The 18944-nt window shown below is 42.9% G+C and overlaps 1 protein-coding gene across 8 annotated transcripts in view; it reads left to right on the forward strand.

Annotated features, from left to right (window-relative positions):
- fryl (furry homolog, like) overlaps positions 1–18944 on the forward strand; it is a 68685-nt gene that overhangs the window by 29578 nt on the left and 20163 nt on the right. For 5 of the 8 annotated variants that reach the window (XM_052072969.1, XM_052072962.1, XM_052072964.1 and 2 more), the window contains 32 exons: positions 573–741; positions 1841–1933; positions 2050–2148; positions 2452–2553; positions 5526–5570; positions 7412–7515; positions 7737–7845; positions 7937–8023; positions 8099–8270; positions 8641–8773; positions 8845–8952; positions 9715–9952; positions 10045–10218; positions 10902–10988; positions 11267–11535; positions 11619–11829; positions 12481–12605; positions 12687–12744; positions 12979–13070; positions 13492–13664; positions 13899–14059; positions 14469–14579; positions 15317–15471; positions 15560–15659; positions 16017–16185; positions 16495–16763; positions 17003–17143; positions 17227–17395; positions 17470–17554; positions 17899–18011; positions 18075–18225; positions 18818–18921. In XM_052072969.1, coding sequence (XP_051928929.1) covers positions 573–741; positions 1841–1933; positions 2050–2148; positions 2452–2553; positions 5526–5570; positions 7412–7515; positions 7737–7845; positions 7937–8023; positions 8099–8270; positions 8641–8773; positions 8845–8952; positions 9715–9952; positions 10045–10218; positions 10902–10988; positions 11267–11535; positions 11619–11829; positions 12481–12605; positions 12687–12744; positions 12979–13070; positions 13492–13664; positions 13899–14059; positions 14469–14579; positions 15317–15471; positions 15560–15659; positions 16017–16185; positions 16495–16763; positions 17003–17143; positions 17227–17395; positions 17470–17554; positions 17899–18011; positions 18075–18225; positions 18818–18921 — 4376 coding nt within the window. The remainder of the gene's footprint in view (positions 1–572; positions 742–1840; positions 1934–2049; positions 2149–2451; positions 2554–5525; positions 5571–7411; positions 7516–7736; positions 7846–7936; positions 8024–8098; positions 8271–8640; positions 8774–8844; positions 8953–9714; positions 9953–10044; positions 10219–10901; positions 10989–11266; positions 11536–11618; positions 11830–12480; positions 12606–12686; positions 12745–12978; positions 13071–13491; positions 13665–13898; positions 14060–14468; positions 14580–15316; positions 15472–15559; positions 15660–16016; positions 16186–16494; positions 16764–17002; positions 17144–17226; positions 17396–17469; positions 17555–17898; positions 18012–18074; positions 18226–18817; positions 18922–18944) is intronic. The other 3 variants (XM_052072966.1, XM_052072968.1, XM_052072970.1) reach the window with 1 other exon arrangement.

Raw genomic sequence — 18944 nt, forward strand, 5'->3', positions numbered from 1 at the left:
TTGTGCTATTTGATAAAAATATATTGAGAAGAGAATAAAATCTGATATTTCATGGCCGTCTTTGCTGGTACCTGCAAAAGGTATATAAATTGTTCTGTACTTTACTGTACATAGACAGCAGCAGAGTCACACATACTGATATACACGTATTAATCAGATAGAAACTACCAACCAAAATAAATACAAACAGCAACAATGAATAGGAATTGAAATATATATCTTTTTTGAAACCAGAAAAAGTGAATTCTGTTAAATTAGTATGTTGCCTGTTGGTACGTGCAATTCCTGCACTTATTGTAGTTCTATGTATTTTACATTTGATTTGTGGATGGTTCTTCGTCTCTCCTAACTGAATACAGTTTTGGCTTTTACTACAGGAAGACTGTGAAATTTTTAAGCTTGCAAATACCACTTTGTACAAATAATGATAATAATAAAGCTAACACTATATCTATTAAAAACGAAACAAAGCGTTTAAAAACTAGCTACCGTTAATCAAAACCAGCAAACCTGCTCTAAAAATGAATAAGAGCCATTTTATAATCTTCTGCCTGTTTGTACATGTTTTTTAGGTTTTTAGCAGTGACAAAAAAGTTCAACACAGAGCTGGACGAGCTCCGGAAAAAAGAGCAGAGTCCCTACATCGTACAGTGCATCATCAGTCTCATCATGGGCATGAAGTTCTTCCGGGTCAAAATGTACCCCGTGGAGGATTTTGAGGCGTCCTTTCTGTTCATGCAGGTGAATTACCCACTAATGGAAAGGTTTTTTTTTTGTTTTTTTTTAATGCCTTATCCTTGATATTCATCTTAAGCTCCATATACTTAGTACACACTCTGTGTTCTCCCTATTAAGACAATTTCGCGCACTGGCACCTTTTTTTCCCCCCGCTCCTACCTTCCACCGTCATCTGTTGTCATTTAGTGCACAGTTTTGCCTTACGATGGACATGTACCGGGAGTTGTCCTCCTACGAGCGAAGCCTACACAGACCTTAAGCTTCATGTCAAGGATGTGGAGTAAACGTTCCAATGGCTCGCCGCACACAATGACATGCCCATAAACATTTGTCATAATTACTATCTGCTGATAAGATTGTTTGCTGAATCACACCAGACGTTATTTTTTCTTTACGACTTTACCGCTCCGCTCCGTTCAAAGCCAGTAGCGCCTCATAAAACCCAATGAATAACTGCCAGAGGTTTTGCCAAGAAGTACGCGCACGTCCTCATAAGATTCCCTTTCCCATTCATCTCTTTGCAAGGCATTCCTTGCTGCCTCGTAAGAGCTTTTTAACGAATCGCACGGTGGTTATTGTCCTCATTTCATCCCGCCTCGGTTTTGTAACGGTGTTGAGTTCAAATTGTGTGGTTAATAAATAGCTTCTTTTTTTTCCTGCACCCACATTACAAAACGGCCACAGTCAAAACTATTTCCTCTCCACATTCAATAATCCGTCAATTGTGATTTAAAAAATTACAAACACTGGTTTAAGTAACATTTTTAACATTCTGAATGTGCATAAAAAATAACGTACGAGTTAATATTCATCTTATTGATGAATATTAACTCGTACGTTGTTTTTCATTACTACCTCTCAGTAATGAAAATAAAATAGTGTTCAGAGTAATTTTTATTAAATACCATTATTTGGCAACACATCTTATCTTCAGTCTTGAAAGCTATCATTTAAAATGTGAAGAAATAGTGTGAAAGGCCCAAATTGGAATATCGCCAAGTTAGTTTGCCGAGGAAAGTTGGAAATTGGGCCTTCCCATTGGGCGAATGCCGCATGTTCAAGTCAATTACTTCCTTGAAAGTGTGACCTCATGTCTTTGTAGGAGTGTGCCCAATACTTCCTGGAAGTCAAGGACAAGGACATAAAACACGCACTAGCTGGCCTTTTTGTGGAGATCCTCATCCCAGTTGCGGCCGTGAGTGAAGCCAGTTCCCTTTATTCTCTCCTGTCCATACGAATGCCTGTCTCAGAGTGTAATTGTGTTATTTGGAGGACCGTCTCACGGTAATAAGTTTTGTCTTTGTCCTCCAGGCGGTGAAAAATGAAGTCAACGTGCCGTGCCTGAAGAACTTTGTGGAGAAGCTGTACCAGACCACGTTTGACCTTAGCTCCAGAAAGAAGCACTCTTTGGTTAATACTTATTTCCTCCAAAACATATGATATAATATCTGTAGTTCATATTTTTCACTTTGGAATATCGCAAATGCAAAAAAAGGTGCTCAAATTCTCATACAATGAGGGACGACCCTGCTTAAGTGAGGAATGACTTGTGGGCGCCCTTTGGGGACACCCTGTAGAAGAAAAGCTGCAACGGCTTAGCGTACACCTCTGGGTTTTCTCATGTAGACTTGTCGAGCATTTCTCCAGATAAGGATTGTCACGCTCCAATCGTGCATGTTGTTTCTGACGGACACTTTATTTTTGCCCGTCCAGGCCCTTTATCCCTTGGTGACCTGCTTGCTGTGTGTCAGTCAGAAACAGTTCTTCCTCAACAACTGGCATATCTTCCTGCAGAACTGCCTGTCACACCTAAAGGTAACGCCCCGAGGTTTGCAATCCGTACAGCTTGCACAAAGGCTGTATGGAGACTGCGGGCTGGGCTCGACAATGCCTTAATTCACTTTTGAATCCTCATGACTGGAGTTGCGTAATCCCGCGCTGGTATTTTGGTGAGAGAAAGCAACAGTGTGACTATTTTGCTTTCATTGTTGTGATGAATAACTTGTTGCTGCTGATTGAATTAGAAGCTGCATTGGTTGTGACTGGCGTGCCTTGTGTGTTGAAGATCATAATGTTATTTCCCTCTTATTGTCAAGCGGCATATCTGGACAGGAATAGCACTTGATTACAGTGGCTGGTAATAGAGGCATTTTCCCCCACAAAAATGCATGTTTCAATGCAGGACAAAATGCCAAGTTATCTATATTGAAGTGACTTGTGAGCGTTTAAGTGGGTTGCACATTCATTCATTTTCTGAGCTGCTTTATCCTCACAAGGGTCACGGGGGGTGCTGCAGCCTATCTCAGCCGTCATCGGGCAGTAGGCGGGGGACACCCTGAACCGGTTGCCGGATCGAGGAGGGAAAAAAAAACATCCTTCACACGTCCCACACCACTGGATAATTGCTTTATCTTTTAGAGACATCTAACAATCAGGTCTTCCTGACTGTAATCAGATGAGTGGAAAAAAGCTCAAATTCGACTCGATTATTGCTGTGTGTGTGTAACCCGCTAAAAGTAAGCTCAGCGGATTTTAACAAGTTCTGTGATGAAATTCTTTGCACCAAAATGTTATTTTAGTATTTCCAAGTGCTGTTTTTACTCAGGTCTGTGAATGTCAGTGAAATCTAGTCTCCTTGTCCCTTATGACTTTCTAATCGACAGAATGATCCAACTCAATGACTCTTGTTTCTACTCGCATGTTGATTGATCGTTGTGGAGATTGTTTGGTGGTTTCCATGCGCATCGGTGGTGTGTGTACCACCATTGTGATTTTGAGTAGTTGGCCTCTTCTCAATAATAAGTGCCAATACTGATTCTGGTTCAGGATTTAGGATAAGTTTTTAGGGTTATTAATGTTGTCAATATATGAATGATTTTTTTCCCATATTACCATTCGTTTTAACTCTGTGGCATCTCAATTACTGAAACTACAAGGACTTACGCACACACAAACCTTGAGTGGCGTTTTTGTTGTCCAGAGCTTGTTGCTAACCAAAACAGCAACCTTAAAGCACATAAACGCGATACAATGATAGTCAACAAAATCGCTCGAAAACAGCATTCGCGTGTTCTACGAGACACATACCCAAAGTTTCTGTCAAGCTGTCGAATGCGGGGATTGGGATTCAATTGGCCATAAGTCCACTGCATGCACCGCACGCTTTGATCCGCTTAACTGATAAGTGTAACTTGGCGGGTCGGTGATGAAGTGCTGCCTACTCTGTTCTATTAGCTTGGCTTACCCCTGTTCTCTGTCATCATGAAAAGGAAAGCCGCACTCTGCGTTGGCCCCACAGCAGAGTTGGGCATGCTTAGCAGTGGCTCATTTACATGAGACGGGACCGCCCCGTCATAACAGGCCAAAATCATCAGTTTATTTTTTGCCGCAAACGTTCAGATTTTATTTTCCCACTACAGTGCATGAAGGCTTAGCATCGTGCCAAGCACATGAGGGCATCAGGACACTCATTGTATTTGCATGCCAGGATGGAGGGAGGCATTTTGCTACTGCTGGGAATGCCAGACAAGGATCTCACAGAGAACAAAGGGGCAATTTGTCAAAAACTCAACAACTCTGTGAAAAATAACACATGGGCTGGGTAGTAATTGCCTTCCTACCAGTCCCCCTCCCACTCTCTTATCCGTGTCAAGCAATTGGTATTTGCTTGCCGTGATGGTTCTGTCCAGTTTTAAATTTGCCACAGGATTAAAATGTGACCCCTGCTTTAATCAAATCTTGTCTAAAATACAGCTTGTCGCTTTGAAAACTTGGTCGTCGTTTTTGTTTTTTGTTTGCCGTGTCTTTCAAGCACAATTTATTCATTTATTTTTAACGTACAGTGGAACCTCAGAAGTTCACAACACACCATGCCGATTAACTTACAGGTTGTTCAAAGTTGTTAAAAAAATCCCCATATGAAGTTGTCATGTAAAATTATGTTATGTTTAAAAAAAAAACATTTTCAACCAGCCAGTCTGAGCCCAGTAGTTCCTCACAGTTATTTTACATACATGTTGACTTTTGGGGTGTTCCACTGTACGTGAAATTCCCGCTCCCTTGTGTCTTGTGTTTCCCATCACCTCCGCTCTGTCTTCCGTTGTCTGCTCATGTGACTTAAACTGCAGGCCACAAATTGCGCTGATTCACTCACAACCAATACAGGAGTTAACAGCCAGCAATCGCTTCTGTCTCATTCGCTGACATCCACATCACTCACAAGGCCAGGCCCCACACTAAGTCACGGATGTTACAGTATAACGTGAGGATGATGATCCCAAGCGGACAAAAATAATACCTACATCTCACATGGACGTTATTGTTTTTAAAAATGCCAAATCAATCTTTAATAATCGATGGGATAATCATTAGAATTCCCAATAGCGGCTTGTCATGAGCAGGAATTTTTGGATGGATCAAACGTGAATTTTGGTATTTTTATATTTAGTCTTTTTAGAGGACGTTGTACAAAAAGTAGCGAAGGATTGAATAGTTGGACGTTAAAAAGTATCGAGTGAGTCAAATTTACATGCTGTTAAAGTCATAGTGTGTTTTAGGTTGAGCCTGCAATGTCCCCAAAAGCTAACTACAGTATCCAAAACTTCAAGTGTCCGGGATTAGCATGACAGGTTTTGTTTTCTTCTTATTTTTATGTTAATAACTCGCATGTTTTATGTGTCTGTGCTTGCTTTCCTCACCAACCTTCATTCCTTGCCTGCTGTCATTTTATTTCTCACCCACCCCTCCCCACCCTCACCCCAACTACCACCCACATTCACCCGCTCCAGATGCCGTCTAACAACAGCATCCGGAAGCAGATTGAGACGCTGCAGGTAAGTTGTTGGGCATCCTCGTGACATCACGTCTCTGCATGCCTGGTGAAGGCTAACATTACTGGGACGGGGGGCTTTCCATCGCTTTCAAAGCAAAAGTATGAGGAAAGTTGATGGTGTCAATATGGTGTGCATTCAGGATTATTGTCAAATAGATGATGTACCATTGTTGGAGAAAAGTCTTCTTTGGGTTCTCATTTGTTGACTGATTTTTGCTTTGATGGAGTACAGTATCATAAGAAATGCCATGTTTCATATTGTTTGAATTAATGCCTTCATTATTTTAACATAACTGAAATGGTATGTAAAGAATTGGTTTGTGCATCATAATTTATTGTAGGTCCCTTTCTAGTGTGCAATGCTTTGGGCACCAAGGGGTAGTGTAATACAAAAGCATTGGACACAATGACTCAATTAGCTGCAGTGATATTAGTTGTTCTTCCATAGAGGATAAAGAATATATACCTGTGAGAATGATTATAGTATGTGTAGCTGCATTATTTGTGTTCAAATATCCATTGTTTAAAAGGTTCTAACATTGCAATGGCTTTCTAGTTTTATTTGGCAGTCTATGGCCTTTTTGGAGTGTGCTATCTTGAAGATAGCTGACTTTTATTTGGCAAAGTTATGTGGTTTGGTTAAATGCAAAATGTGTAATTCTTTGTTTTATGATTAGTTTGATGGGAAATTTTCAATTGGGAGTGGCCATTTAAATAAATAATTAAATGACCCCTTTTTGGGGGGTGGGGGGGGGGCTATACTCGTATTAGAACCCTGTTTTTATATGTCCGTTTCTCACTACTTCTTTTATTTTGAAATTGTTACTGTTTGACAGGGACCAAGCAAAAAAACTTTTATTTTTATGTCTCGCATGACAAATTCTCCCATCCTGCTGTTTGGCAAACCAGGTTGACATTTGCATGATGAAAGCGCCCAGTAGAAATATGCGCATGAAAGCACAAAGATGAGTTTAGTCATGCGCGCTCCTATCTGAGGTCTGTTGCCCTGTGTCCGTCTACAAGCTTTCGAGCCGGATTAGACGGACTGCTGCCGAAAGGCATTTCTTGGGGTTTAGTTATGCAGAAATGTTTGACGCCGATGCTGTCGCTTCTCCTTTTTTATGCTTAAGTCAAGCCAGATTTTTTGCATGTAATTTGGCAGCACCCCCGGTGAAGTGTAGCTGGAAGCCAAGTCATGAATAAATATTAAAAATAAATGATTGGTTTTTAGATTTTTGTCAATTGTTGTTGTTTTTGCCAGGAATTTCTAATGTTTTATGTAATTATTTTGTGCCCTAAAAATCACAAAGATGTTTTCTTTGTCTGATTTGTCAGATTGTCTTTGTCAGATTTTTTTTTTTTTTTTGATGGGGGGAGTCAGTTTTTTCGACAGGTTTTTGTCAATTTTAAAAAAATCCATATTATGTTAGATTTGTATAAATGTTTGTCAGATTTTTATCGTATGTGTATGGGTTTTTTTTCTTATTGTTTTATAAAACAATTGCTTCAGGTCTCTGGGATAACTGGCAAAAATGGCTCCTCAAAATTAAAAAGCTTCTTCTCAAATTAAGTGATTAGCAAAACTATTTGTCAAAGAAGAAAAAACATTTTGAGCCATGACTAATTATTTTGAAGCATAATCCAAATTTGTACACAAGTCGGAGCAAGCCATAGTCCAATACTAACCTAGCCCAGTAGTTAAAATGGACATGGAAATAAAATATGATTATTAAAAAAATGAAAAACATCATCAGTATCGGGCACTTGGACCTTGCCAGTTTGAATCCATCTTAAACCGAAATTCAGTTGCTCACGCGTGCATCCATGTTCTTACTCCCGCAGAACAAAGACCCCAAAATGTCCCGAGTGGCTCTGGAGTCACTGTACCGGCTGCTGTGGGTGTACATTATCAGAATCAAGTGTGAGAGCAACACTGTCACGCAGAGGTCAGTCCAGGCATTTATCTTTCATTGATATCAAACAGCAAGTATAAACACTTGATTGTGATCGAGCGGGCACGTCACGTATTTTTTCCTTGTAAGTTAAAGCAAAAAAATTAATAAAATAAAATTGTTGAGTCACTTATATCTCCAGTCACCACTGTGTTTGAAACTCAAAATGGGCGCCTGATGTTCTTTTTCTGTGTTCTTCCTTTTCCTCCTCCTAGTCGACTACTCAGCATTGTTTCAGCACTTTTCCCCAAAGGCTCCCGGAGTGTGGTGCCGCGGGACACGCCCCTCAACATATTTGTTAGAATTATCCAGTTCATAGCTCAGGTAACTCCTCGGAAAAAAAAAGGTGGATTTCTTTTTCTTTCTTGAGTCCCCGTCCGTGCCTTAGATTGTCTGCTTTGTCTCTGGATGCTAGGAAAGACTGGACTTTGCCATGAAGGAGATCATCTATGACCTCCTCTGTGTAGGCAAGTTTCACAAAACCTTCACCATCAACCCAGAGGTAAAGCTTCACCAACGAACTTTATTATTTTTTTAAAGATATTGTTAGTCCACTGTTTTGTCATCTCCCACCCAGAGGATGAATATCGGCCTGCGAGCCTTCCTGGTGATTGCCAACAGCCTGCAGCAAAAGGACAGTGAGCCCCCCATGCCCACCACCAGCATCATCATGCCTTCTGGGAATACACTGCGCGTTAAAAAGATCTTCCTCAACACCACACTCACTGACGAGGAGGCCAAGGTCATCGGTACGCTTGAGTCTTGACAGGTTTTGAGGCAACAGGGGCTAAGTTTGCTCACTTCAAAAACATCTTAATAAGTGGCCAATATTTATGGCTGGTTATTGGTTATATTTATGAACTGGAGTCTAAACACCCCTTTTCAAATACGAAGTTTTCTCTTTAAGAGGGCAAGTAAAAAGAAAACTTTTGAGATATTGTGGTCGTGTGAATGTGCCCAACCTCCTATAACGGGATCTGGCAGTGTTCAGAATGTATGAGTCGCGTTAAAACTCATGTTAAACGGCAGGCAGTATGCACCAGCCACAAAAAGTTTGGGGGATTAGGGTAGTCCAGTACTATAGCAGATCACCGATAAATGATAATTTGTCACTTCCAGGCATGTCCTTGTACTACCCGCAAGTGAGGAAAGCCTTGGATAATATCCTGAGACACCTGGACAAGGAGGTGGGACGCTCCATGAGCATGACCAGCGTCCAAATGTCCAACAAGGAGCCAGAGGATATGATCACGTATGTCTTCTGTGTGGGTCTGCTTGCGTGTTTCATATATTCATTTTGACTGGGACTTGATTGGTTGACAGGGGAGAAAGGAAACCAAAGATCGATCTCTTCCGCACGTGCGTCGCTGCCATTCCGAGACTGATACCAGATGGCATGAGCAGACAAGATCTCATCGAACTGCTTGCCAAGTATGTCTTCTTTTTGAGTACAGTGGCACCTTGACCAAGTGACCCAAATTGAGTTTTTCTATTTTTTTCTGTCTTTGATTGTTTTTTTAAAAACACTTTTAATTTATTCGCTTTGTGTTGTGAGCCAAAATTTGAGCTACAAGCGAGCTTTAGTGAAGTGGGGGGGGGGGGGGGTGCAGCATTTAAAATGATGTGATGCCCAAACTTTTAGGCAAGGAGAGCCACTGTCGCTGATGATCTTTATTGAACACTCCAACACACAAGTACAAGATGAAAACACTTGCAAGGCGTTGCGGTCGGTCACACCCAGACGCTCACACGCCGACAAATTGGCCAAGTTCTCGTCACTCACAAGGCCATGCTCCATAAAGACAAACAAAGAACAAAACAGCTGGTGTTGTGAGGCGGTTCTTCCCAATATAGAGTAATGACACGAAATGAAGCTGGTTTATTTCTTTTCATTTTCATTCAGTTTTATTAGTGTTTAATATAGGTAATTCATAATAAGCACATTTCGATGAGTGATAATTATTTGTGGATTTTCGCTGTTCACCGTTTGGTTTGGTCCCTATTCAACCGATAATAGTGAAGATCCACTATATTTTTCTTTTCTTGGTGTTTTAAAGAGCAGGCTGCAAAGGATTTTTTTTTATTAACTTAAACGGTGTCTCTCCACCGCTATCTGCTATTTTATTGTATGGTTTCACTGTACGATCATATTAAGCTCCCACCTTCCCCAATTTCTTCTCCATTCTCCCCCAGGCTGACTATCCATATGGACGAGGAGCTCCGCGGCTTAGCCTTCACCTCTCTCCAAGCCCTCATGGTGGACTTTCCCGAGTGGCGCGAGGACGTGCTGTCGGGCTTTGTCTACTTCATCATGCGTGAGGTGACGGATGTGCACCCCACACTGCTGGATAACTCGGTCAAGATGCTCTTGCAGCTCATCAGTCAGTGGAGGCAGGTGGCGCAGAGCAACAACAGGGGCCACGATGTGCAGGTCGATCCCTCTTAAGAGTGTCTACATAATATTTTTTTTCAAAGAACACATGCAGCTAATGACTCTTCCTTAACACGAGCTTGTCTCCACAGAGTTCGACCAGCAGCCATTCTGTTTTTATGGAGCGCTCATTGCTTGGTGTGCTCCACATGGTGGAAGGTTTGGCCATGGTGGTGCTATGCAGCTGTCGCCCTGCCACGCGCAGGCTAGGTGTCAATGTCCTGAAGGAGGTTCGCGCATTGCATACTGCACTGGGCATTGGCAAGGTAATAAGGATAATAATTATCATCATCATAATTGTAATATGATGAAGCATAATTGTGCTACTTTCGAAGCAGCGGTTCTCTGTCGAGGGGAAATGTAAGATAAAGTTATCTGGTACCCCAAACCACAGACGTTTTGTGGTCTCACAGCAAAGTGATAATACAATATGAGGTCTTTTCTTTCTTTACTTTCTTGTTTTTGCTCTAAAACAAAAAGCTTAAATGATGTTCACTTATATGTTCTTTCGCGGAGACACAAAGTTGCTGCTGCGACGGTCACCTGACTGAGTCCTGCCCGCTGATTTGCAAAACGCTGACTTACCACTTCATTTTCTTTTGCCGTCTATGCACACCGATTCACTTATTGAAGATTTTGTCACTTCTTCCTACTGTTCAGTCAATCAATAGACCCATTAGTTTTGGAGCGGCTCCCTTTTTGAGACGGTGTTACTACTTGATCATCTAAAATTGCACATAATAAAAGCTACTTTGACAATACTATAGAGGATGATGAACTGTATATTGCCCGCCGCTTCATGAACTACTTTAGATAATTCAACATTTATTGCACTTTGCGGACCCCTAATTGACAGCTCGTGGACCACCAGGTGTCCTTGGACCTTGTTTTTTTTTAACATCAAAAGAGTGAATTCTTCTCTGAAATTTTCTCTCCGCCACTCTTTTAGGGTGATGAGGAATTGGCAATAGATGTCATGGATAGACTGAGTGCATCAGTGTTGGAGAGCTTCATTCATCTCACTGGTGCTGATCAGGTAAACTACTTTCTCCCATGCTGGGGGCAGAAAAAAAACGGTAAAAATGTAAATTGTACATCATGTGTGCACCTGTTTTTTGCTTAATTATTGGGCCTAATATGCAGCTATAGTTTCATGTTGATCATTATGGTGGGACTGGGAGAGCCCAGATATTTTTTGAGGTCGTACTTGGTGTAAAAATCCTGAGCCACTACTCTAGATTAAAGTTCCAAATGTATGAAACAATTCCTGCTGACTTTAAAAGTTGATGCCGTTTGTCTTGACCTCCTTTCCAGACCAACCTGCTGTACTGTCCCAGCGGCATCGACCTCCAATCGCTGGCGGAGTGGAGCTCGTCTCCCATCAGCCACCAGTTTGATGTAGTGAGCCCGTCACACATCTGGGTGTTTGCGCATGTCACGCAGGGCCAAGACCCCTGGGTCATCAGCTTGTCCAGCTACCTGTGCCAGGAGAACCTGCCTAAGCATTGCCCAAGCGCTCTCAACTACGCCTGGATGTTTGCTTACACCCGCCTGCAGCTGCTCTCTCCACAAGTCGACATCAAGTACAGTCAACAGTGACATCGAGTACTCTCTATGGATTTGACTGATTTTACTTTGACGTTGCCTGTGATTTGTCCACCCGCAGTAGCCCCATCAATGCCAAAAAAGTGAACAGCCTGAGCAGCAGCGACTCCTATGTCAGCCTCTGGCGGAATTACCTGATCCTCTGCTGCAGCTCGGCCTCCTCGTCCTCGTCCCCCTCATGCTCCTCCTCGTCCGCCTCAGGCTCCGTCCGCTGTTCCCCGTCCGAGACGCTGGCGTCAACGCCGGACAGCGGCTACAGCTATGATTCCAAGGTCAGGAAGGGAATGTCCCAATTAGATTATTTTAAAGCCACCACACACCTGGCTCAATGCTTCTGACCTGTCTAGTATAATTATGTTCTTTACTGCTGTGTCATGTTCTGGCTTGTCCTGTCCAGTCCTGTCCCTTAATTCTTAACCAAGTCTGTCCTGTCATATCTTTTTTTCATCCAGTTCTGTTGTGTCGTTAGTCATCCTGCCCTGTCCTGCTCTGCTTTGTCCTATGCTGCCCTGCCTTGTGCGTTACAATCCAGTCCTCTTCTCGTCTGGTCCACCATGTCTGTCTATTATGTACTTAACATGTCCTATTGTGTCCTATTAGCTACTCGTACCCTTTACTGGTATAGCGCTGCCTTACCAGTCCACATTTAAAGATACAATCCAACTTCTGTGGTCATGTATAATATGAGTTTTTGCTTTGATGCCATCTTTTAGCCAACAAACTATGTTGAAGTGAGGCAAGGAGCTTCATTTTGCCCGTCCATAGCTTATCACCATCTTTTGGCATTACTTGTAAATATAAACCTTGCTGTACTGTTGTTCTGCAGTTGCTGTTTATCATAATCAACTAGCACTTAGAATTTCTACAGCAATTTTTAATTTGTTTTTTGTTTTATTTAAAGTGTTCCACTTTTTTTCCCTTAGATTGTGGGCACTCCCTCCCCTTCCTCACTTTTCAAACACATTGTTCCAATGATGCGCTCCGAGAACATGGACATCACAGAGTCTCTCGTGCTGGGACTTGGCAGGACCAACCCTGTGGCCTTCAGGTATGGGCCTCCCTCGACATCAACCAACATTTACTTAGTTGTGAATGTCCCTGGCTAATGGAACGACTTCTGCATCAACAGAGAGTTGATCGAGGAGCTAAATCCTATCATAAAAGAAGCTCTGGAAAGAAGACCTGAAGTAAGTTTGGGGCAGAGGTGGGAGTGAGTCGCCTATGTCTCAAATCTTAACCTTCAAGTTTCAAGCAAGTCACTGTGTCAAATAATCAAGCGAGTCAAGTGGAGTGCCACTAAAGTTGCTCTGGTCTCAGTCGAGTCTTGACTAGCCAAGCAAGTCATTTAAATCAAAGACTTAATTCTGAGTCGTGTTCACATGAAGCGAATCAAACACAGTGATGCTCTTTTTGCTTGGCAGAACATGAAGCGACGCCGGCGCCGCGACATCCTCAGGGTCCAGCTGGTCCGGATTTTTGAGCTCTTGGCTGACGCTGGCGTCATCAGTCAGATGTACGGGATCCACAACACACTCGTCTACGTCAGGGATTCTCAAACTTAGGCCCAAGGACCCCAACGCCTTTTGTTTGTGAAAAGAAAGATAAGACATTGGATAAGGCATTATTCCTGTATTATATAATGGTACACTTTTTGTTCTAAATACTAAAATAAAATAAAAATCGGCTTAATTGATTCCAGGATTTCAGATTCATGTGATGAACCACTTCACAATTTGAAATTGGTCCAAAACTCTGGATTTATTTTTGTGCCTTGCCAGTCCCCCCAAATACGGGTATGCACTTAAAAAACAAAACAAAACAAAAAAAACCCCACATAATTTATTGCAAATCATTTTGTTCATTTTGAAATGCACATAATTTAAAGGTGTGTCTTTGAAGTAAACATATAATTTTTCCTCCCACCTTTGTCACAGAGGTAGTGGGGGCTTAGATGGTGAGAGTCACTCTCTGAACAGCACGCTGCTAGAGTACGTGGACCTGACCCGACAGCTACTGGAGGCCGAAAACGACAAGGACTCGGATATGTTGAAGGACATCCGTTGTCACTTCAGTGCACTTGTGGCAAACATCATCCAGAATGTTCCAGGTATCCCCCCCCCCCCCCCCCCCCGGTCCTCATTTTGGAATCATGCATGAGCTCTGTGTAATTACTTAATTTAAATGACTTTCTGTTTAACAAGTCATTCACAATGTGAGCATCATAGTTACATTTAATTACCGTTTTTATGAGTGCAACGTCTCCTTTTAAAGGGGTTCCTGCGTTAAAAAAGTTTGAAAACCTTTGTCCTTTAAGTTTAAAACAAATCAACGTCCCTTGCAGTGCACCAACGCCGGAGCATCTTCCCACAGCAGTCGCTACGACACAGCCTCTTCATGCTGTTCAGCCACTGGGCCAGCCCATTCAGCATCATGTTCACACCGCTGGACCGCTACAGCGACCGAAACATGCAGATCAACCGCCATCAGTACTGCGCATTAAAGGTACACGTGGAAGTCGACTTGTTTTGCTCTGACTCACCAGAGGATGGGAAAATGTCGCTGTCATCGAGGGAAGCTCTGGCCCCGTGAGGATGAATTTGATATCTGATTGGTTAATGAAGCAGTCCTATTGCAAATATAGTTTTTACATCAGTCACCGATACAGATTAGGTAGGCCCGTGGCAAATTCAAACAACATAGCAACACACAGTGTCTTAAATCTGATTGGCTGAAAAATAAGTCAAGCATCCTTATGTACTTGGCAGCAGAGTCACTCCAAAATAAAGGAATGAATACAATTTTGTGTAACAAAAAAGTGTTTTTGAATATTCTTAAGAATGTTTGAAGTGTGTGTGTGGAAGGGGTGAAAGTATGAAAAAATATGGTCTCATATGCATCGTCCTCCTCCCAGGCCATGTCTGCCGTGTTGTGTTGCGGTCCCGTTTCCGACAACGTTGGCCTCTCCTCTGACGGATACCTCTACAAGTGGCTGGACAACATCCTGGATTCCCACGATAAGAAGGTGGGTGAGATGTAATTCTCCAACATCAATAATCTGTCAACCTCTTCGTTAAGTGTGGGTATACAGATACAGATACAGATGATCGGCCAAATTTGAACATCTCTCTCCTCTGATCAACGTTAGTGAAGACCTGATTATCAGATGTTTCTAAAAGATTATTCTGAGCGACTATCCTGTGGTGTAGGATATGTTATGAGTTGATTTTTCATCCGAATCTGCTGAGAAAATGGTCAGGGTCGACAAGTGTAATTGTTAAACCTGTTCAAAGTGGCCTAGGCACATACCAACAAAAGCCTGCAAAACAATGTCTGGAAAGACCTAAATGCTACTCGGACCACAGAAGCAGAAGTTTCACAACCAAAATTTTACAACACAGTTCTTTTTTGTTGTTGTTCATCACACGCCTCTTTGCAGTCACTCTGTCAATGAATAGAATTGTCTAAAAAGCAATCTGGTTACATAATGCATTCTAACGGCATAACATAGGTGCTATGTCAATGAGCCAGTGAGTTTTGCTTGGCGTAACTCACAAGGTTGAGGTCACATCACTGGTAGTGTGCAACAATGGCCCTGTAGTGTTGTTCGGAGGTACAAAGGTTAGTTACTGCAGGCTGGAAAAGGTCTGAGGGTTTGCGTTGTTGACACTGAACTGATTGATCTCACGAGGCTCCTTTTAGTCGTGTGTATGCTTTGCATTCTTTCCTGTGCAAAAAAAGACAATAAAAGATCTCCTTCAGGTTCACCAGTTGGGCTGTGAGGCGGTGATGCTGCTGCTGGAGTTAAACCCGGACCAGAGCAACCTGATGTTCTGGGCTGTGGACCGATGCTACACGGGCTCACGCCGCGTGGCCGCCGGCTGCTTCCGGGCCATCGCCAATGTCTTTCATAACAGGTACAAGACCCGATCCCACCCTTTACACGTGGTCCGCTGTTGTTGCTAATTCCACTTTGTTTCTTACACTCTATTGCATCGGTCACAGGGATTATCAGTTTGACACTGTGGTGCTCCTGAACCTGATTCTTTTCAAGGCCGCCGACTCCTCCCGTGAAATATACGAGGTGGCCATGCAACTGTTACAGGTGAGAAAATGTAAAAATATTATTAATAATAATAATTCTTACATAAAAGAAAGAGGATTTAGTATCTAACAAACCACATTAACTTTGTTTTCGGAGAGTGCTAGCTTAATGCTAACACACGATTGAGAACTGAATTGACCTGTTACAACCTTTAAAAGTTGTAACAGGGCTTGTTCAATTACCATGATGTACTGTTGAATTCTTTCCATTCTGTACTGCTGTATGTCTTACAATCAAAATGTTCAATTTGATTTTTAAAATAAGATAATAGACCTCGTCATTCTCAGAGGAGCCATGTAAATGTTTAAACATTAATTGTGATATATATAATTATTTTATTTTTTTGCCCATGCACAGATCCTGGAACCCAAGTTTTTCCGCTATGCCCATAAATTGGAGATCCTGCGATCAGACGGCATCTTGACGCCGCCCTCGCCTCTGCCACACCTCTACTCCGTCTCATACTACCAGCTATCCGAGGAGCTGGCCAGGACATACCCGGAGCTCACACTGCCTATATTCTCAGGTGACCACCTCTGACAAATACTGCTCTTAGGGTGCCGGTCCTTTTTCTGTCGTGGTGATTGTTGATGATCGCCTTGATTGATTGTGAGGGGCTGACATCTGCTCTGCTAAAGGACAAAAAAAAGTGCATTCCAGATCCCAAAGTACTGGTCGGTGGCAACACCTGGTCGATAAAACAACAACAATTTTTATCGGTTCTCATAGAATGAGGGAAAAAAGATCTTTACAACACTTTTCAGACTTCTCAAGGGTCCAAGAGAGTTAAGACATGTGCTGCTGTTTTCAACATTTTCTGTCCTTGGGTATGCAGAGGTGAGCCAACGCATCCTAACAGCACACCCAGGCGGTCGCCAGGTGATGTTGCACTACCTCCTGCCCTGGATGAACAACATGGAACTGGTAGACTTCAAGCCCGCCACACGGCGCCCGGAGGACGCCGGCAGCAGCGAGGAGGAAGAGGACACACAGGATGGGGACATAATGATGGTCAACAGCCGACGCTGGCTACACGGGGAGGGATGGGGCTCGCCCCGGGCCACCACCATGGTGCTCAACAACCTCATGTTCATGACGGCCAAGGTGGGTCAGTTGATGTACTCTGTTGGATTCAGATTGGAATTGAAACGGTTTGTTTGATACATTCATTTTGTTAGTTGTACTGAGATCTATTTTCATTGGTAATACAGTCAGACCAAACATTATGCCCAAAACATTTGGCGAAAAAGAACACTGTCAGGCAAAAAAAAACACTCAAATCTGTGATGGGGTGACATTCAGTGCCGATCATCCCTGACATGACTTAATTAATTGATTTGTAGTACGGGGACGAGTTTGCCTGGTCGGAGATTGAGAACGTGTGGACCACCTTAGCAGACAGCTGGCCAAAGAACCTAAAAATAATCCTGCACTTCCTCATCAGCATGTCCGGAGTCAGCAGCGAGCCCAGCCTCCTGCCCTACGTGAGTCTCATTCTTACACGTTGCAATATCTCCGGGCGTGTTCCCCCCTGCCCCCAAGACTCGTCCCTCTCTCGTGTCTGCAGGTGAAGCGAGTGGTTGTGTACCTGGGCCGAGACAAGACTATGCAGCTGCTGGAAGAGCTGATGAGCGAGCTGGAGCTGACGGATGCCGTCAGTTCGGCCGTCGCTCACATGGACAACCCGCCCTACTACCGCATCAGCTCCAGCTACAAGATCCCTTCGGTCGCCTCAGGTTAGCCACATTAGTGTCCGGCGGTTTGCGCAGACTGTAAAGTCATGTCATGTCACGTCGTGTGTTGTCCATAGGTACGACGTCAAGCAGCAACACAATGGTGCCAGGACATGACGGTCATCATGACGGCAAGGTCAAAGATTCTAATATGGAGGACAGGTACACAGAGTTCTCTGATGATGGATTTAAATAGTTTAATTTTTTTTTTTTGCTCTCAAATGGAATGGCTCAATCTGTGGGTGGTAAATGTTGTTAATTATTCCCATTTTTACAAATAGGAAGGTAACTAAAAACTTGGTTGTTTAATTTTATAGTTGATGGGTGGGCAGGCACTCCACCAAACCATTTGTATACAAACATTAAAAAGTACATTTTACACAGTGGCTGGTATTGCATTCATGCATTTCTTGACTTGAATCCACTTTTTAGTGCCACCACTCTCATGTTGCAATTACAGAAACACAAGTATTGGAATTTCAGTTGTGAAGTTTGCGTTTTTGCAGTTACACGCACCTGGACATCTACGGCGGTGTGAACACCAACCTGAACCGCCAGCACCACCGCCTGGAGTCTCGTTACAGCAGCAGTTCAGGAGGCTCCTACGAAGAAGAGAAAAGTACGCCCAAACTCACGCAGCCCTCAATATTGAAATGCTCTGCTAACCAATCTGTTTTTCCAGGCGACTCCATGCCACTTTATGCCAACTGGCGCTTGAAGGTCATGGATCACAACCGCCCAGAGCCTCTCCCCTTCCCCCCAACGGGTGGCTGCTGGTCCCCACTGGTGGATTACCTGCCGGAGACCAACACCCCTGCTGTAGCATTGCACAGGTACGGCACCCAGGCATCTAACCAAGCACGACGTCCTCTTGACTCGTCCTCCCGATTTTTAACGAATTAACATCTTTATGCGTAACCTCACACATCATGAGGAATAAATACACAAAATAAAAGATATTGCGGTGTGTGCTGTATTCCAGATGGCCTAAAAGACGAGAATATGACAAAACATGACAAGTTTGGCAAAAATTGGGATTTCGATTTGACACGTATTTTGATATACTGTACTTCAAAGTGGATCAGTTCCATTTGATTCGATGTACTCGCATCTTTTAAATCAAAACTGATTTTCCGATTCAAATAATTTTTTGTCACTCCACTGACAAAGAGGTAGGTGATAGATTGGCGTGTTATGAATTTGGTACAAATCCGGGTTATGTTGCCAAAATATGTGAAAAACTGACAAAGATAATGCGACAAAAAAACTGCCAGAAATATGACAAGAGCCGAGAAAAATGCATAGAAATGTGACAATGGAAAACATTATAGCTCACAAAAATGTTATCAGGCCTATGATCTGTGCTGTAGAGGTCAAAATAAAAAAAAGTCAGAATGTTCAAGTGGACTTGCTGTTGTGTTTCAGATGTAACATCGCCGTCATCCTACTAACCGACCTCATTGTGGACCACGGCGTCAAAGTGGAGTGGAGTGCCTATTTGCATCTCTTGCTGCATGCCATTTTTATAGGTAACTCGCTTGTCGATGTCGCT

Source organism: Hippocampus zosterae, chromosome 8 (assembly GCF_025434085.1).
Source record: "Hippocampus zosterae strain Florida chromosome 8, ASM2543408v3, whole genome shotgun sequence".
Lineage (NCBI taxonomy): Eukaryota > Metazoa > Chordata > Actinopteri > Syngnathiformes > Syngnathidae > Hippocampus > Hippocampus zosterae.